General features: G+C 42.9%; 1 protein-coding gene across 2 annotated transcripts in view; it reads left to right on the top strand.

The window, feature by feature from the left end:
• The first annotated feature begins 10,819 nt into the window (after positions 1-10,819).
• The window catches only part of LOC147015424 (vesicle transport protein SFT2B-like), a 30,504-nt gene continuing 21,850 nt past the window's right edge, over positions 10,820-19,473 (top strand). The window contains exons 1-4 of one of the 2 annotated variants that reach the window (XM_085850161.1): positions 10,820-11,150; positions 11,391-11,477; positions 17,280-17,362; positions 17,449-17,530. In XM_085850161.1, the coding sequence (XP_085706287.1) occupies positions 11,085-11,150; positions 11,391-11,477; positions 17,280-17,362; positions 17,449-17,530 (318 nt within the window). In that variant the 5' untranslated portion in view covers positions 10,820-11,084. The remainder of the gene's footprint in view (positions 11,151-11,390; positions 11,478-17,279; positions 17,363-17,448; positions 17,531-19,473) is intronic. The other variant, XM_085850162.1, reaches the window with a different exon arrangement.

Genomic DNA, 19,473 nt, shown 5'->3' with positions numbered 1-19,473 from the left:
AGCACCTGGTGTTATCTGTCTCTCTCTCTCTCTCTCTCTCTCTCTCTCTCTCTCTCTCTCTCTCTCTCTCTCTCTCTCTCTCTCTCTCTCTCTCTCTCTCTCTCTCTCTCTCTCTCTGTTCTGGCATCATATGCACTCATTTCTGCCCTGCTCCTGGATACTCTGCATCGCCCTCGCTTCTTCCCTGGCCCTTGACGCTTTGGTTCATGCTCTTGATGGAGCTTCTAGACCCTCGGCTGTGGAAAGCAATATCGCGGCCATTCTGGAGAGCAGTTCCAAGCTGGAGAGGGTGACGGTGACGTACATACCGGCAGGCTGAGGCCACCTTGCCCTTGCCCATTTGTCTCCACATGTGTACGTGGTCTGACGAGAACCCTGTTTTGTTATCCGGTAGGTAAGGTATAGGTTAAGCTAAGTCTACAACTTGTACATTTCCCTTCCTTTTTGTAAATACACATCTTGATTACTCTTTTTGTTGCATTTCCCCTTTTCCTGCTGTGGTTGCCCTTTGCCACCATTAAAGCCCTCGAGTTCACTCCTTCCCGTACCCCTCATCGCTCATTGCAAATAAATTATTCTTGTTATATTTCCAATCTGCCTGTGGTTATCCTTTCTTCCATTGGTCCAGCTATGTCTCAATGTAGATTAGCTGGGAGGTTATAATTCCCCAACTAATTGGCTCTCATATCAGTCCGGCATTGTGCTAGCAGAAAGCCCGGCCGCATTTATCAAGATTCAATAAAGATAACAACAGCACAATTGCCAAGGGCGTGATTCCCCAGTAAGGAGATCTTAGGTAAACGGTTGTCAGGCAGAGGACCCTGAGTCACGTGGTCAAGTTATTATTAGTTATTTGTGTGTGATGGCCTAGATTCCTGGTGAGTCCAGGGAGAAGCAAGGACACCCCCACCGTCGTACCCCCACAACTCCGGGTCAGCAACAATATATATATATATATATATATATATATATATATATATATATATATATATATATATATATATATATATATATATAACTTAGAAGTTGATATTAATATATAATGATGAATTAATATTAATATATAATGTTGAATTAATATTAATATATAATGTTGAATTAAAAATACAAAACTAGAATATCTTAGATATGTGTCCACCTCCCTGAGTTAATACTTGGTGGAGGCACTGTTGACAGCAATTACAGCCGTGAGTCTGTTGGGATAGGTCTCTTCCAACTTTGCACACCTTGATTGGGCAATATTTACCCATTCTTCTGGATAAAACTGTTCAAGCTCAGTCAAGTTGCGTAGGGAGCGTTGATTGACAGCAATCTTCAAGTCATGCCACAAATATTTGATTGGATGTAGATCGGGGCTTTGACTGGGCCACTCAAGGACATTTATATTTTTATTCCTTCGCCACTCCAGTGTAGCTTTGGCTGTGTGCTTTGGGTCGTTGTCATGCTGAAAGGTGATCTACTGTCTCAATTTCAGCTTTCTTGCATGTTTTCCTCTAGGATTTTTCTGTATTTTGCTCCATATTTTTTCCTTTCGAACCCGATAAGTGCCCCAGTCCCTACTGATGAGAAACATCCCCACAACACGATGCTGCCACCACCATGCTTCACAGTAGGCATGATGTTCTTTGGGTGATGTGCTGTGTTGGGTTTGCACCAAACGTAAGGCTTTGCAATTAGGTCAAAAAGTTCCATCTTTGTTTCATCAGACCACAAAACTTTTTGCCACTTGGCTTCATAATCTCCAGAGTGTTTTTTTGCATTCCTCAAACGGAACTAAAGGTGGGAATTTTTGATGAATAACTTCCTTCTTGCCACACTACCATACAGGCCAGACTTGTGGAATCCTTGGGGTATTGTTGGCACATGCACACAGTGACCAGTCTTTGCCATAAAGGCCTGTAGCTTTTTCAAAGTTGCCATTGGCCTCTTGGTGGCCTCTCTGATCAGTATCCTCCTTGCTTGGTCATCCAGTTTGGAGGGACGGTCTGATCTAGGCAGGGTCTTGGTGGTACCATATGCCTTCCACTACTTAATGATTGTCTTGACTGTGCTCCAAGGGATATTCAAGGTATTTGAAATATTTTTAGACCCATCCCCTGATCTGTGCCTTTCCACAACTTTATCCCAGAGGTCTTTTCAAAGCTCCTTGGTTCTCATGGTTGAGTCCTTGCTGTGAATTGCACTACCCAGCAGAGGAAACCTACAGGAACAGCTGATTTTATTCTGAAATAATCATAATCACTGCGATTTAACACAGGCGGAGGCCAATTAACTTGGTGTGTGATTTTGAAGGTAATTGGTTACACCTGAGCTAATTTACAATTGTTTTTTTTAAGAGGCATGGACACTTATCCACCAAGATATTCTTGTGTTGTATTTTTCATTCATTTCCTGATATTTGCAAAATTTGTTTTTCACTTGGAAGCTGTGGGTTACGATGTGTAAGTAAAAGGTGGAAAAAGTCTGAATTAATACAATTTAATTTCAGGCTACAAGGCAACAAAAGGTGAAAAATTTGAAAGGGGGCCACTGCAGACTTTCGATTAACACTGGAGAGGCGTGTACCTGTGTTCGTGTGTAAATATGGGAAAAATATACAGACCAGGAATCAAACCCAGGTTGTCTGATGAACCATAACAGTTCTCTGCTGATGAACCATAACAGTTCTCTGCTATCTGAGCTATTTGCGCAACCTGTGGTTTGTGAATGCAATTCTCCCACATGGATTCCGCTCTCTTTCCCTTGCTACTTCTGGAGCACTCGCTACTAACCACAAGAGCAGCGAAGGCCTGTCCACAAGAGATGACCTGTGTTCGATTCCTGGTTTGGGTGTGCATTTTTCCCACATTTTCATGTTCTTTCCCTGTTCAATTATTACTGTATTACTACGTCCCCTGTGATGAAAAATGGATTCGTTCCCTCATGGGGGAAGACCCTCTCGTGGGCAGGCCTTCACTGCTCTTATGGTTGGCAGTGAGTGCCCCAGCAGCAGTGAAGGAAAGAGAGTGACATCTGTATGTGGCAGAATTGTGTGTGCAGCCTATGGGGTTGCCCAGATAACTCAGACGGCAGAGCACTGGTATGGTTCATCAGACAACGTTGATTTAATTCCTGATCTGTGTGTTTTCTTCCCACATATTCATAAGTTTGCTTCTCTTTGTTAATTTACAACAACAGTATATGTAGTTATAAATATATATTTATAAACATGAGGGTGAACAATACACTATTTTTTTTTTTTTAAAACCATAGTTCAATGACATTTCAGGAAGAATCCTTTATCAAAAAAACTTGCATTTTGGTACATTCTACCTTCTCTCCCCTGAACTCAACAACATGTTAGTTTGAAAATGTTTTCTTGTATCTCCATGTCAAGAGGATTCCAACGGTAGGCAATATGATGGGGTTACTAATGTGGGGCGGATTCCATCGATGGACAGACGGACAATACAACTTTATATAGCAATATAGATATGTGTTAGTTGAAAGGCTGACAGAATTGCCTCTAAGCTGTCGAGCCTGGGTTCGATTCCAGAACAAGCCATAAACTGTAAGTTCAGTGTTTCACATGCATGGTGATTCATCAATGTGTGTGCCGTCACATGGATGGATGTCTGCCAGCATTTGTCGGTGGACATTAAAGATCCCATGGTGTCCTCCGTGAAGAGTAGGCAAGCTATCCCGAGCACCATGAACAAATTCCAAATTCCTGACTTAACTAATCAAATGTCAGGCCTTGCCAGCTGATTTGTGAAGACTCAGGCCAAGCTTCTATTCCACAAGAAAGGTTGGATAACGGTGGCCGTTGAAGAAGACAATATGCCTTCGTGAAAGCTGCATAATAATGCCAAGTATCTACTGTGAAAGGAGTTACTTACTGCTGCTGCTTTCCCAATGGAAAGATTTCAGCTTTAATGTCTTCTTGTTTGGGTTTGAGGGCTTTGCTGAGTTCTTCCAGGAACATAATGAGGTGACGCAAGCTCTTCCGCCACAATGAAGATGCTTCTAAAATGAAATCCTTCTCTGATGTAATGATGTTATTTTCAGAATCACAAAATGCTTATTGAACATTATATGAATATTCTATTTCAAATGTCATCAAGAAAAGTATTTCTTCTTTGTGTTTGCTCTTTTCTACCTCCACCAACAAAGCCCTCAGAGGCATTATTTAAGGAATCTAAGGCTCGCAGTAGAGTTGCCGCACACATGAACATGCGAAACACAACACAAGACCGTTAGTTGAGACAAACAAAGCCACTGAGCTTGGGGGAAGTGCCGTCACTTCCCAGAGCACTCTGGGTGCCAGCGACATCACAGCAGTGGCACTGCTTTTCTCACCGTAATCGGCGGGACATTTCCCAAGGAGGAATTTCCTCCTTCGTATGGATGCCAAACTATGGTTGTGAGTCCGTTCTCTCTGCTTTTAAATTGTGAACGTCAAGAAAGGAAGCAGCACGTACCATTTTTAAAGCCTCTGGTGTGGCTCGGCCTGGGTTTAAACCGCCGACCTCCCAGACTTGGAGCGGATGCTCTACGTTATTTGGTCGAGTAATGTTGCTGTTGAGTCCTCCTTTATTTATTTATTTTTAAAAGGGAAAGCATGTTGATTAGAGTATTTTTGACCACTTCACGTGAATACTAATTTTATTACTTATCGTGTCAGGTACGTGGAAGTGTGAAGGAGTACATCCTTTCATTCCGCCAGGAGGGAGAGAGGCAGTCTGCTGAATTAATGGAGGCCTGCATAACGGAGTCTGCTGAATGGTTTGAGCAATCGATCAAGAGAAACAAAATCTTCAGTTTCGAACATGGCCGTGTCAAAAACAGACGGGCAACAAATAGGAAAGCCGCCGAATTGAAATGCGCGTGCTACTTACTGGGACGGTTCGTCGTCTTAGCACAGAAACAGAAGATGGATCTCCAGCACGTGCTATCCTTCCCGTTGACACATGTGCTATTGTCCCTGTGCTGCACAAATGAAACCATGGCCGAAACAGCAAAGAGTAAACTTCTTCGATACTTGGAAGATCAAGTTGAGTCTGGGGAGCAGTCAACAGTTGATGCTGCTTTATTGATGGCAACTTCTCATTGCACGCAATACCTCTGAATGTACCTCACAAGCTATGGTGGCCTAACTCGATGCATCCTGATCCAGATCACTGCTCCACGTCGTCGGCGCATTGACATAGTATATTTGCTACCTATACAACTCCATCAATCAAGGATGTGGAACGGGAGACGAGAGGCTCAGATGACATTGTCGACTCCATCACTCGCCCAGAACAAGCTCATCCAAAACTGAGTGATGCCCTGAAATCACCCTCTTTTCAGCATCAACTGCCTGACTTGTTATCAAGAGAGTGGACAAAAAGTGAATACGGACCCATTATCTCAAATCAACAGGTTTTCATCGGTTACCATAACAAATTAATTTGATGAACAATCATGTCGCAGAGTTGATCGAGGTGCTATCATACATTCATCATGAAGCAGATTCATGCTTGCATCTCCACATTAGAGAAATCATGACAGCTCTGGAGTTCAGTGGCAACGTTGTAGTGAGGGTTTCAGATACTGATATTGCTAGCATACTCATTTTCCTCTGCCACAAATATTGGGCCAGAATTTGTGAATGGACATGGGTTCTGCAGCCAAAAGGAGGTATATGGATATTTATTCTATTGCGGAGAAAATGGGACGAAGTATGTGCACTGCCATCCCTGCCTTCCATACCTTCACCGGGTGTGATTACATAGAAGTTTTCGTTAGGCTAGGGAAAGTTTGACCAGCAACATGTCTCGAGGTGAGTGAGTGATTCAAGGAGGCAATCACTACTTTGGTCTGCAAGAAGGAAGTCAATGGAACTAACTTCACTGGATGCCATCAAAATATTCGCGTGCAGCATGCACAGTTTCAGAACCTGGCTGGGACCTGGCTGGGACTTTTAGAATGAAAATTAGTATCAACAGGTCAGGTCAGGTATGGGAGAAGGCGCCAGAGCAGCGCGTCCCTGCGTCCACTTTCCGACGGTACTTCAGGGGCCTCCGTCGAGCCATCCCCCAGGGAGATGCCTGGCCCTTCCCCATCTCCTTGAGATGCTGATCAACCTGCTGCAACCACGAGGCACGTGGTTGGCCCATAAGCCTCCTCCACTCACGAGGCCCCCTCGCTGAGAGAATCTTGTGAGCAGGATCAGCGTCTTTAAAACGAGCCACATGTCCATACAGTCGTAGCTGACGCTCACAGACGATGCAGGTAACAAATCTTATTTGAGTCTCTCTCAACAACCGCTCGTTGGACACAAAGTCTGACCATCGATAGCCAAGGATTCTCAAAAGAGACCTGCAACCAAAGGAATTAAGTCTACGTCTCAGATCCCTAGTCAGAGTCCAGGTTTCACATCAGTAGAGCAAGACTGGAAGCACCAAGGACCAAAAGACTCAGACTTTCGTCCTCCCGCACAGGTACCGGCAGCGCCACACCCCATGATCCAGTGAATCCATGACTCCCCAGGCCCGACCCAGACGTCTGTTGACCTCTGGCTCACAGCCACCAGATACACAAATATCACTACCAAGGTAAGTGAATCTCTCCATGACCTCAACATCCTCACCACAAACAGGCACAGACAGGATAACAGCATCTAATATGTCATTGAAAGCCTGGATCTTAGTTTTGACCCAGGAAACAATCCCAGCGGCTTCCGACTCCTCATTCAGCACCTCGAGGGCCCCCAAAAGGATATCTCGAGTCTCCGCAAAGATGACTGCATTATCTGCGAAATCAAGGTCAGAGATCTTGACATTCCCAAACGATGCATCGCAGCTTGATCTCTCCGACATCCTCCCCAGAATCCAGTCCATACAAGTGCTGTAAAGTGTGGGGACCAGTACACACCACTGATGAACTCCAGTAACAACTGGAAATAAATCAGAGATGGTACCACCACATCTCCTAGCACTCTCAGTACCAGAGTATAGTTCAGACATCAGATCGATCAGTTTTGGTGGCACCCCACGAAGACCAAGAATCCTCCAGAGGACATCCCGATTCACTGAATCAAATGCTTTACAGAGATCAACATAGGCTGCAAGCAGCCCCTGCCAAAACTCTCATCTGCGTTCGGTGAGGACACGAAGAGCAAGGACATGGTCAATCATTGACGTCTTTGGTGTAAAGCTTGACTGCTCTGGGCATTGGTGCTGAAGCAGATAGTGGTGAACTCAAGCAGATCTATCTCCTTTGCTACACCACCAGCGTTGGAATACCAAGTCCAGCGATGAGCTTGTGGGTGCTGAAACCATGGACCAGCCACTCTAAGTCCATGACTTCTTGCAAAGTCAAGGAACTTAGTGCTATTCTGGTTTACAGTTCCAGACCCATGGGGACCAACACACGTCTCATAACCATCCCTATCAGTTCCAGTCGTGCATTGAAATCCCCCAAGACTAGAAGTGTATCCCGCCTGGGGCACTGATCAACCACAGACTCGAGCATGGCATAGAATGCGTCCTTCATGTTGAGATCACTCGCCTCAGTCGGAGCATAAACAGAGATCAGGGAAATGACACCCAAGGAGTGATGAATCCTTCGTCTCATAATATGCTCGTTGACCGGTGTTACCTCAATTATCATTGGAGTCAGCTTATTGGACACAGGTACAGTAACTCCTTGGGCGTGGTAACCATCAGAGCGACCAGACCAATAGTTGGTGTAACCACCCGCCATGATCTCACCGCAATCTGGTCTCCGAACCTCAGAGAGTGTTGCAATACCGATGTCCAAATGCTTGAGCTCATATGATAAGAGAGACAGGTGATCATCCATTCTTAGGGAGAGGACATTCCAGGCACCCACCCAAAGGGACCGTCTCAGGTTAACCCAAGGAGACCGCCGTCTGGTGGACGACACCTCAGCACCACCCCGACACGCACTACCATAATCTGACCCAGGAATGTTACCCCGTGGTTTCCCTCCTTTCATCTAAGATTAGGGTCCTGAAGGCTTTGCCTCAATCCCATCATCCGGTGAGCTGCCCTGCGAAGGGAAGCTGCACAGGAGGTACTCCCACGGAGTGGGTTTTCAGATTTTTTCATGCTTTCAGTATGTTTTGCGGAATGAAGGGTTTTCCAGTGGCCGGAGTGCATATCCTGCTTCCAACCTCCGAATAAGAAGTAACCCAACTGCAGGAGGACGTCCGCAGACACAATTGGGCACTAGATATGGATGGCCGTTGGCTCACAAGGAGTTCCTCCACCCTTTGACAGGTTTTGTTTTTAATCCTGCTGGGTGTCCATATCTAAACACCTTCTTCACCGGAAAACCTGTTCTTGTGATCTCGTTGCTTTGTGATCTCAGATATCTCGTTGTTGTCGATCTGCTCTCACAGAATGAACCAGGCAGAAGCAACAGCGACACCCAGCGTGTCAATACAACACGTCACAAGTAAAATTGAACAAGTGGTGCCAGGCACAACAAATCCCGCCCATTTAAGGTATAAAGTTATTTTGGGGATCAAATTTAAATTTGATACATCCTTAACCTGAATGTTGATTATAAGGAATAGAATAAGGAATATTTTAGTCTTAGTTTGAAGTCAATTAAACCATTTTTGACGAAGTTATGACCGTAAAATGATTTTGACCTTTCAAGGCCACGTAAGGTCAAAGGTCATGGTGTCAAATGAAAGCCAATAAACAATATAAACTTAAGATATACTTGGCCACTAGTTTACAGCTAACCGTGTCCATACTATAAATAATACTTTCACTTTCACAGTCACAATATATACAGTCCATATTATCGGTATGTACGATATGTAATATAGTATTGAGAACGGTTTGTTATTTGTGTTTGTTAATAAACAACGAAATATTCTTTCAATTTATATTCTGTGTTATGTTTATTTGTTCAACAAGAATATTAAATAACAAATAAATGAAAACGTTCTAATCGTAAAACGATTTTGACTCCAGACTTTCATTGCCCACCTGTGAATACAACTTGACAGTGTTTGAGCCAGCCGTTTTCCCGTAAAGTTGTATTTGTCGTAACCATGTTTTTCGTTTTATAAATGGAAAATTTGTAATTTTGACCGATGACCATGACCCCCAAAACTTCGGACCCTACCGATCTTCACAAATATGCATTTTTTCACTATAGGATTGTTAGGATTTTAAGTCACAAATAGAATAAGGTTCACTATAAGCTTAGTTTGAAGTAAATCGGATCATTTTTGACGAAGTTATTAGCGAAAAACGATTTTGACCTTTCCATGACCTGACTTTGACCTAATTGGACCCAAAAGTTAATGGGGTCATCCGAGGTTCATTACCCACCTGTGAATACAACTTGACAGTGTTTGAGCCAGCCGTTTTCCCGTAAAGTTGTATTTTCGTAACCATGTTTTAGTTTTAATGGAAAATTTGTAATTTTGACCGATGACCATGATCCCCAAAACTTCGGACCCTACCGATCTTCACAAATATGCATTGTTCACTATAGGAATGGGTAGGATTATAAGTGCAAATTGAATAAGGTTCACTAGAAGCTTAGTTTGAAGTAAATCAGATCATTTTTGACGAAGTTATGAGTGAAAAACGATTTTTATCTTTTCGTGACCTTGACCTTGACCTTTGATCCAATTGGACCCAAAAGTTAATGGGGTCGTCCAAGGTTCATTGCCCACCTGTGGATTAAATTTGATAGTGTATGCTAAAGCCGTTTTGCTGTAAAGTTGCTAAGACAGACAGACAGACAAACAAACAAACAAACAAACAAGCCGGTAGGCGACATGGGTGGTCGCGACACAATTGCAGACTAGTCATACAGTTTTTGACGGATCGGGCTGAAAATTTTGGACAAAGAGGTTGATTATAGTGCGCATAAAAGCCTGGAAGCCCATTTTTTATTTTCGAATTTTTTTTTTTTAGGATTATTCTAAAATTTCAAAGTCCCGTTGCTAGGCAACGGTGGTGTCCATAGCAACGGTGCTCAAAAGCATACAACTAGATCCTGGTATGAACCTACCTGTCAAGTTTCATCAAAATCGGTTGACTCCTCTGGCCTCCAGAGCTGTCCATTACATACAAACAAACAAACAAAATAAAATGACGGTAAATAGACACCCGATTTTTGAAGGACTACCATTTGAAAAATAAAACCTAAATCAAAAATTGGCTCGAGTAAAATTTTCTAAATATCTCGAAGTGTTTAATTCCGAAGTCTCGTTTCTCCACATTCAAAACTGTAGGACAAGTATTGAAAATACCGTACGCGGTTTTTCGGCCGCTGCATAGCAACGGGTGGTTGCTTAGCAACGAAACTCAAACGCGCACACTCCCAGCCCATATGGCACCTGTTCGCCAAGTTTCATCGAAATCGGTTTGCTGGTTTGTGCTGTGGAGCCTCGTGTTGCAGACACAGACACAGACACAGACACAGACACAGACACAGACACAGACACAGACACAGACACAGACACAGACACAGACACACCGACAGACGGAAAAACCCGACAATAAGGGTACTCTCGCGACCACCCAACAGACAAACAAACCGGCCGATTACAATATCCCGCTCCCTCCCTCCGGGGGGCGGGATAATAAACCCGTCCACGTGGAGTCGCTCGCAGAGTCCTCGATCACGTGGGTTCGTGACGTTCGAGCGGCAAGTTGAACATCCGGTCGAAACAAACATTTTACAACGTGGAAAAAAACCTTCAAACAAAAGAATCCAAACAACAGGTAATTGTTTATGGCCGATTAATAACAACGCGTAACTGAAAAAGACTTGTGAACTTTTTTGTTTTTATTTCCTCACACGTTGATTAATTAATTTAGGCGGTGTATGTGCAACAGGTGCTTCACACCGTTGATGGGCTTGAGGCGGAACATATGGACTGTACTCTGTATATATACAGTATATATATGGGTGTGGGCGGTTGTTATGTTTGTATACTTCCGCTTTGACCGTGTTTCGTGGACGAGTTTACAGAGCAGGCTGTTGTTTAAACGGTCTCGTTTCGAGACATTTGGTGTATCATCTTCGAGTGGAGAGGAGCAGTCTTTGAGGTGAAATTGAGGATGGATCGCGTTCGGAATGCGCTGGGAGTCGGACAACCGAGAGACGACACGGAAAACATCACCGAGGTTTGACCAGGCTGTTATTCTCATCGCTTTGTCTTTCTTCCCTCATTTACCTCGCGTTTTGTTTGGTTTTGCCGATTCGTGATTTCTCTGTCGCTGTGTCCTACCCTCATTTACCTCGCGTTTTGTTCGGTTTTGCCGATTCGTGATTTTTTTTTTGTCGCTGTGTCCGACCCTCATTTACCTCGCGTTTTGTTCGGTTTTGCCGATTCGTGATTTCTCTGTCGCTGTGTCTTCTGCCAGGCGTTGGACACTTCCTCCCTCAGCTGGGAGACGAGAATTAAAGGATTCGTTGCCTGCTTCGTGCTGGGAGTGTTGTGTTCCATTCTGGTGATATTTTTATTTATTTATTTTCCCACACACAATGACTGTTTAACCTCGAAGAAGAACGACGTGGTGTTTCTGATACTAGTTCGCCCCGCCCATTTGCTAACCACGCCTACTTGCTTAAAATTAAATAATTCACTCAAAATTCCATCAATATTTGTTTGGGGGGGGGGGTTGGTGCATTGTGCAATTACTGCTTGTTTTTAATGTTTTTGGGTTGTCCGTCTGTCCGTCCGGATTTTCGTTTACGAGAACTCGAGAAGCAAATTGTAGAATTTCATCAAACTTGGTAAAAAGGTAAAGTGAGACGGGACAATTAACTGATTAGATTTTGGGCCAGATGTGATAAAGGTCAAGGTGAAACTCTGAAATTTTACTGTTTACACCCTAACTCAAATATTGTAGAATTTCATTAAACTTGGTAAAAAGGTAAAGTAAGACGGGACAATTAACTGATTAGATTTTGGGCCAGATGTGCTAAAGGTCAAGGGTTAAATATGTCAATACTCGAGTGTTTGTGCCGGAGAGCGGAGGCATACCCGTCGACTGCACGCAGTCGAATTGCTCTAGTTTTAAAAAAAATATTTTAATTGTTTTAAACGAATTTGGACAAGTAGGTGTTTTCTGTAATTACCTGTGGATGGAGGTGGTTTTCACCACTGTCTATCTGAGCATAATGTATCGAGTTGTGGACAGAATCACATGAAATTTAGTGGGCAGGTTTGGTGTGTGACGAATACGAATCGATTAGATTTTTGTGAGGATCTGGATCCACATCCAGATCTTTTTCTCCTGACACTGTGTATTCATGGAGTTTGATTCCATCGGCTTTAATGGAAAAAAAACCCCCTGCGTACTGCACACAAATATTGCCATGCCTGATGATGAACGATTGGGGGGGGGGGGTTAAATTGTGCTGACGTTTTAAAAAAAAAAAAAAAAAATTCTTTTCAGCGAATAGAAGGGTCACTTGTCTACCTCCACGTGAACCTTGCATTAATAATTATTGTGTTCTTGAATGGTTGTCACACTTTACATCACCTTTTGCTGTTCATGCTAATGACCAAGTTCCCCTTCATTGTGGTGGCATCCATGACTTGGTTTAAATAAAGCATGCAATGGGTATGCTGAGTGTTGGCTTAATGGTTAGGGTGGTGGGCTTGGGATCCTTGGATCCTGAGTTCAAATCCCTCTTTGCTGTGGGGTTGACTTTGCCTGTTAGCAAAATGAGTACCAGCTTGCTGGTATCCTGCATCGGGGTGGTGACCCGTCCAGGATTGTGCCCAATAGCCCAGGAGACTGCTTAGGCAGCACCAATGCTCTGCAGAGTCTGATCCCAATGGATGGATGCAATGGGTCTTGGAAGTCAACTTTGGGTCATTGTAACCATTTTATCATTCATTGCAATACAGTGCCGCAACCGCACTCCCTCTCGGCAATGAGGCACCCATCAGCCACAGGTTGCGTTTTATGTATATAATTTGAATTGTACGAAGGAAACTCTAATGCTGCTTGGTGTAACAATATGAGTTAACATTCTGCTTGTTTTGCAATTAAATAATAACTACTCGTACATCTTTGTAACTTGAGCCCTCTTTATAATTGGTAGACATCTGAGATGTGAAAATTAATATTGGCTTTGGTGGCGTAATGGTCACAGCATCCGCTTCGAGTCTTGGAAGTCGGCCGTTTTGAACCCCGGCCGAGACCTCCCAAAGACTTTAAAATGGTACATGCTGCTTCCTTGCTCACCACTCAGCACTTTATAGGATAGAGCATAGATGAACAATCGGAGGTTGGTAAAAATAGCACCGGCGTTGAAGAACCGAATAGCCTCCTCCTGCATCACATTTCCTTGTTGGGGAACTGTTGTTGTTTTCATCTCATCTGGATTTTAGTCCAGTGAGCTTAAGCGATCTAGCAGTGTCCGTAGGCGAGTGTCTATAAACACTTCAGTCATTTTCGCTTGAATCAAACGCACAATTTTGATAACTTTACCACAAGCTTCATATCTGTTGCCAAATTAAGGTGTATTGACAGCATCAAAATCTGTGCTCATTAAGGGGGTCAATGGGGGAGGGGATGACCATCTCCCCCCCAAAAATTAGATATTTGCTCTTCTCTGAAACTACCACCCTGTTTTGATGAAACTTGACCACAACCTTCATCACCCTTGATGTACCAAGGTTTGTTCACAGCATTAAAAAAAAAAAAAAATCGGGGTCTCTAAGGGGGTTTTTTGTGAGTGTTGCTCCTGATCCAGGTGAGCTTCAGGATGTGTGGTCTTTTAAAAATAAAAATAAATTATTTTTAATTCTATAGGTTGTATCCATCTGAGTCTGCTCAGGTAGGAGGAAGGGTGCAAATTGCAACTGCCCCTGTGCTGTGTGTAATATAGGGGTGAGCTCATTTGTTAGCCTTAAAATTTCATTTGCATTTTTTATTTTTTATTATTATTATTTTTTTTTTAACAGGACAGGTACTTGATCGGTGAACCTGCACTTGCTCTGAAGGGTCCGACTTGTAATACAGATCCAACAACTTTTCATTCCCCTTGCACCGCTTTCCAATATTCACTTCAAATATGTGTAAATGATTCCTTTATAAAAAAAAAAAAAATGCATGGCATGTTGGTTTATTGTGTAACATTGTACTTGTTGCAATTTGAGGGTAGTGTATGTGCATGTTTTGCAAGTTGTATTCCCCTTATTGAAACTTATCTCTCCCTTGCAGCTTCAAAAAGAGACCAAATTATGAGATCTGGGCATGTCACCCATGCATGTAATATGAAAGTGTATTTGGGGTTTATGCAGTTTTTAACAACCAAGAAACCACAGGTGCTTGGTATAAATAAATACTAGAATGGTATAAAAATGCGACTACTAGAATCCCCCCCCCCCCAGTGATTGTACACCATTGAGAGATTGGGTTAAACCAATATAATCTCGTGTGTGTGTGTGTGTGTGTGTGTGTGTGTGTGTGTGTGTGTGTGTGTGTGTGTGTGTGTGTGTGTGTGTTGTGTACAAAGAATTAATTCGATTTTGGTGAAGTTCTGGATACCAGAATTTTTTTAAGTGATTCTTCATCATTGAGAGATGGGGCCAAAAACGATATAGTACTGTATATAATGATATTTCAAAAATGTATTGGGCCTGATATGTTCTCGTGGATCAGGCATTGCATGCTGGAGGTATGTGCTCTACCGAGTGGCCTTCTGGGTTTTTTTGGGGGGGGTTTTGTAAAAATATTTATACGTAAAATTGTCAACCCTAGACTGACTGCTACTGGACGGCATCTGCTCGGGTGTCTTCAAAACCTGCTCTGCTGCTCTTGCACAATCATTCTGCTCTTTTCAACCTGTCATTTGCCTGAGGTCATCTTCCATCTGCTTGGATGTCAGCCAACATCCCTGCATTGCATAAAAAGGTGCAAAAAAAAAAAAACTGATCCCCTTAACCACAGACCTATCAGATTGCTTTTAATCAGCAAGGTCATGGAATCTACCATCGTAGTTGATATGAAATCTTTCCTTTTTTACTCTCTAACAGCCACATCTCAAATCACCAATTTGGTTTCAGCCAAACCAGGTCACTTCACCTTGAACGCGTTGCTTCGACTTTCCCAACAATGGATGGAGGCCTTCGTCAGGCATGAGATCAGGGCCGTCTGGCCATATTATTGTGCTTTTGATAGTCTGGCATCCTTGCCTTGCACTCCAAACTGTCTGCTTATGGCAACCAAGAATACTCTATATGGCTTGCTGACTTCTTTGACTATCATAACCAATGTGTGGCAATCAATGGAATCCTTTCATCTCCTCTCCCTTCAAGGCAGTGTTCTAGGCCCCATCCCATTCCTGATCTTCATAAGCAATTTCTCTGACTGGAAAATCCCCTTTATCTATTTGCTGATGACTCCACCCTCTGCTGTGACACCCTTCATCCTCTTTCCCCCCCACCCTTGAAGTTGTCTTGGGTCTCACTTTGTCATTGTAGGGTGGACATTCCTCCTAAGGAAATGCCCTGCTTAGTGTGGCGCTATTGTCGCTGGAACCAGAGTATACTGGGAAGTGATTGTGCATGTGTGCTTCAAAGATTGCCGCTGAAACCAGGCATTCTTTCATACAAAGTCCTTCCTTGGTAGACCTGAACTCCAATGCCCAGCTCGATGGGGGACTGTTCTCCCCCTTTGGGCTGGCTCCCCCTACCTCACATCTTGCTCATCTCGACACACTGGAAACCAAGGCCTTCAAGATCATTGAAATCTCCCGTGATGAACCAACTTCACATTCTCTTCAATCTCATTCTTCTTGTCAGGTCTTCAAGACAGCTGTTCACCACCATGTCAGATCTTCCCCAATCCAAAAACCATGATATTTCTGACCTCCTTCCAGATTTCCATATTTTCCTTCTGTATCCATCCTGTTCACCCCTTGTATCCTTTCCTGCCCCTCGTTCCCCTCCACACCCATTGTTTGTCCAAGCTTCCCTCTATTTTTGTCCTTTAACCCTGCTGTCAGTCTCCCCTCCCCCCCCCCCCCTCGACTGTTCCTTTTTGTTCTGTTTTCTGATGCCTTCACTCTACAAAAAAAGAAGCAAATGTATCCATACAATCCATGCTTTTGAATGTCATGAAGATGTTATTCGGCTGTCTGTGTCTGTCATAATATTTTTTTGCCATAATTTCTCCAACAAACCTTCATTTGGAGAACACTAATAAATTTTATATTTATTTTTACCTCCACCACAGAAGGTGGACTGGCGTCGTTTTCACTTGTCTGGTTTGTTTGTCTGTGAGTACGATATCGTAAACTTATTGATGGATTTGAACAAAACTTGGTGGACAGGTTGGGTGTGTGACTAGGACAACTTCATTCGGTTTTGGTGAAGAGCTGGATCTGGACATGAGATTTTAAGTGATTCTCCACCATTGAGGGATGGGGTCAAAGATGATGTAACACTATCTCAAAGTTTTCAACGGATTATGACAACTTTGTGGATGAGTTTGCTAGGTGATTACTACAATTCAATCGACTTTTGGCTCGGGTCCGGATGCAGATCTGGCCTATCGGTGGGATACGAAATGCAAACTGTTCAGCCTTGCGGAGGTATGCGCTCTACTGAGTGCCGTTCGAGTTTAGTTTTGTTTTTTTTTGGCTGCCGTTTTCATCAAGTTTAGTTTGTGTACAAAGCAGATGCTGACAGGGTTTGCATTTTCTGATGGTTCCTATATGCTTGTCTTCACACTTCTAGTCAGAGGCTAGTTTCCCAAACGTGCAACAAATTGAACATCTTGTTGTTTTCCCATTAATTGTAATTGGTGTTCATACCTTGAACTTAATTGTGCAGTTGCACACCTGACTTCGCTGTACTTCTGATTTATGCAAATGGCCTTCATGGTTCCTTTTACACTGCTTGTTGAGAGGATGAGAAATTAGCAAGTTGTTAAATTGGTGTCCCACAGGTTTTGCTAATCTTTCGATCCTGATATTGGGGCTAAACAATCAGCTGCATTTGCAATGAAAATCCTTTTGTCACGCATCGTGTCATAAATGTGGACTAAACTTATTACTCGAGTGCATAGCAAGTGGGTTCGATGAAATTCCTCAACTATCATGGAGCAGTTTGCAATATTTAGGCCATTTTTGTTTAACATCCATCAAAGATGTTTTTCATTCCCCAACAGGACTATGATGTAAAGGAGGGGCATGTGGCTACCAAAAAAATTGATCAAATCAGACTGTTTTTAGCTTGATTTGTATTGCTCTCTTTTAATACATTCTCCATTTGATCTGCTTCTCATCAGGGTACAGTTTTTCTCTGGCTGCCAAAAGGCTTATTTCTTTTTGCTGCACTGTACACTATTGGAAACGTCACGTCGCTCTGCAGGTACGATGTGCTGTGAATATCTTCATTGCTGTTGATTTTAGTTGTCACCAATGCTACTTTACATTCGTTTGCCTCTTCTTCCCCAGCACATTGTTTCTTGTCGGCCCAGTGAAACAGTTGAAGAACATGTTTGAACCAACACGCCTAATCGCCACAATAGTGATGCTGGTAATTTTGTTGTCGGATTTAAAAAAAAAATATATATATATATATATTTTTTTAAAGCATTCATTGCATCTCCCTTTTTTTTTTCTTTGATTATGTATGGCTTGGTTATAATCAAGTGTGTGTTTGTCATACCGCAGTTTGTCAGGAATGCATTCCTGAAAAGTGCTACGGATATTGAAAAGACATGAATCAAAACTAATATTTCTCATAAGCATTGATGGAATTGGGGGTTGGGGGGAATTCCTTCCTAACGTCACCACTTCACCTACATATCCTTCCATACCTTGCTTTGTAATTTTGTTATCCGCCTAAATTATAAATCGCAGCATTGCACATTTTGCACTTTCACGAATTACGTCGGCATTTTTATAGATGGTACGCACCATGGGGCAAACTTGATAATCCGGCAATATCGGCTGCACATTCATCAGCGTCCATGCTATGAATAACATCGAATTTCACTTTTCTGGTAACACTTTTTATGCTGCCTCTAAGCTACAGATACATCCTTGTCACTTAATATAGTTTGTGTTTAGGAGGCATATGCTTAAGGACTGCAAAGATATTTCATGATTAACTTCACAAACTGGGAAACCTCGTCTACTCTCCATGAGAGATAAACACTCAACGGAGGGTCGAGCAAAGCTGTTCATGCTCGCATCTTCATCCGAGCTGGACATGCCCACAATGTTGAATTAAATTGCTCAAAATACTGTACTCGACCCTCGTACACAGCAGTAAACTTTAACACAAATTGTACAGAGTGCAATAAGATAAAGTACACTTAAAATAAAATAAAAATTGCACTCCACAGTACTTTGTCACAAACTTGGTTCATGTACAGGATGGGTTGAGGCAATGGATATGCCTCGGGTGCTCGATCACGACTGCGGGCCATGGCCCCCTGGCTTTTGGACCTCTGTCCCCGTCCCCACTGCCATTGCTGGCTTTGTCTCCTACTTCCTTCTCCAACAGCCATGAACAGCAAGCCACTCAAGACTTGCATGCACGACGACAGCTTTTCGGCCAATCAAACTACTTCCAATTGGTGCAGTGGCTGTGAAACTGCTCTTTAGTCCTATAATGCGGAGTTGCACAAATCTTTGCTCTCAAGATTACCTTTTAAGAGCCAATTTACAGTCCGGTTTATTAGATCAGCTCACTGACCTAATATAACCCCATTCGATGTCCTCAGATCTGTCTGTCCATCCGTCCTTCAATTTTTGTTTTTCTATCTCCAACATCTCAGCTGATTAAGTTCTAACTTGACACGATGATAATACTAATTCCTCTCAATAGATCGTCTGAGCCCTTTTTCGTATTATCGCCTCGGGGGCAAGGTTACAGGGTCAAGTGCAAAATGACCGATTGGTCGAATGGCCTATAAGGAAGCATCGGGCGGCTATTATGCTTAATGGGTTTCATCGGGATTATTAAGAAGGTTTAATTCGACCAACTAGTTTCTCATTACCCCTGTCATCTGGCCATGTTTATTGGGCAACACGAGGTCCGCTGACCAACACTGCTTCGTGCGTTTATTTTAAGTTCAATTTAAATTCTGTTTTCACTTTTCATAGTCGCTAAGGTTGATTAACACTTGGTTGCATCAAGTTTTGTGAAAATTGAATGTTTATATCCTCGGTCTGTGTGGAATGCATTTTAGCGAGAGGTAGCTTCCATCCGTTTCCATGCCATATAACGAGGCTGTCTTAAATTCTTGTTGATTTCTGTTTTCACTTTTGGGACCTTCTGGTGTAGCTACATGTTTAATGAAGATAATTTTCATGCAAATATGCTCAAACACACTTCATGAGGAAAATGTATTCAATTCAAATAACAGACTCTGGAAGGGACACCACATGCTTTCTTTTCACTGCTTCACCAAGTAACCTATCCTGAGGGACTGCTTATTCGTAGTGTCTGAGATTAATGTTTATACTTTA

This window comes from Eptatretus burgeri, chromosome 12, assembly GCF_056783735.1.
Source record: "Eptatretus burgeri isolate ZD-2024b chromosome 12, Ebu_testis_v1, whole genome shotgun sequence".
Lineage (NCBI taxonomy): Eukaryota > Metazoa > Chordata > Myxini > Myxiniformes > Myxinidae > Eptatretus > Eptatretus burgeri.
This window is presented reverse-complemented; position numbering and strand designations above follow the sequence as displayed.